The 484-nt window shown below is 41.9% G+C and overlaps 1 protein-coding gene across 1 annotated transcript; it reads left to right on the top strand.

Moving 5' to 3' along the window:
• Window positions 1-19: 19 nt before the first annotated feature.
• Window positions 20-476, top strand: LOC104774928 (synaptotagmin-1-like; the record flags this gene model as incomplete). The annotated part of the gene is made up of 2 exons (XM_010499302.1): window positions 20-131; window positions 223-476. Coding segments are annotated over exons 1-2 (304 nt in total), but the record flags the coding sequence as incomplete, so codon positions are not given.
• Between the last annotated feature and the right edge of the window lie 8 nt (window positions 477-484).

Here is a 484-nt window from a genome sequence, read left to right as displayed (position 1 = left end):
TTTCTGCTGGATCAAATATTCATTTGTAGTTACACTGCTGCGTTGATTTTTCAGGAGCAAATCAAGGATCAAGTTGCGAACATGTATCTCTGGCCTAAGACCCTTGTAGTTCCAATCCTTGACCCTGCGAAGTATGCCATATTCCACCTTTTTCTTTTGAGCAATCAGTCCATACCTTAAACCTTCATTTTTGCTGACCGAATCTTAATTTTCATTCTGCAGAGCGTTCAGAAGGCCTGTTGGAATCGTCCATGTGAAAGTTGTGAAGGCTGTTGGACTGAGGAAAAAAGATCTGATGGGTGGGGCAGATCCATACGTGAAAATCAAGCTATCTGAAGATAAGATTCCGTCTAAGAAGACCACTGTTAAGCACAAGAATTTGAATCCTGAATGGAATGAGGAGTTTAAATTCTCTGTCAGAGATCCCCAGACTCAGGTCCTAGAGTTCAATGTGTACGACTGGGAACAGGTAACAAGCTATCCA

The sequence above is a fragment of the Camelina sativa genome, unplaced genomic scaffold, assembly GCF_000633955.1.
Source record: "Camelina sativa cultivar DH55 unplaced genomic scaffold, Cs unpScaffold06888, whole genome shotgun sequence".
NCBI lineage: Eukaryota > Viridiplantae > Streptophyta > Magnoliopsida > Brassicales > Brassicaceae > Camelina > Camelina sativa.
Note: the sequence above shows the minus strand (reverse complement) of the source record. Positions and strands in the feature narration are given on the sequence as shown.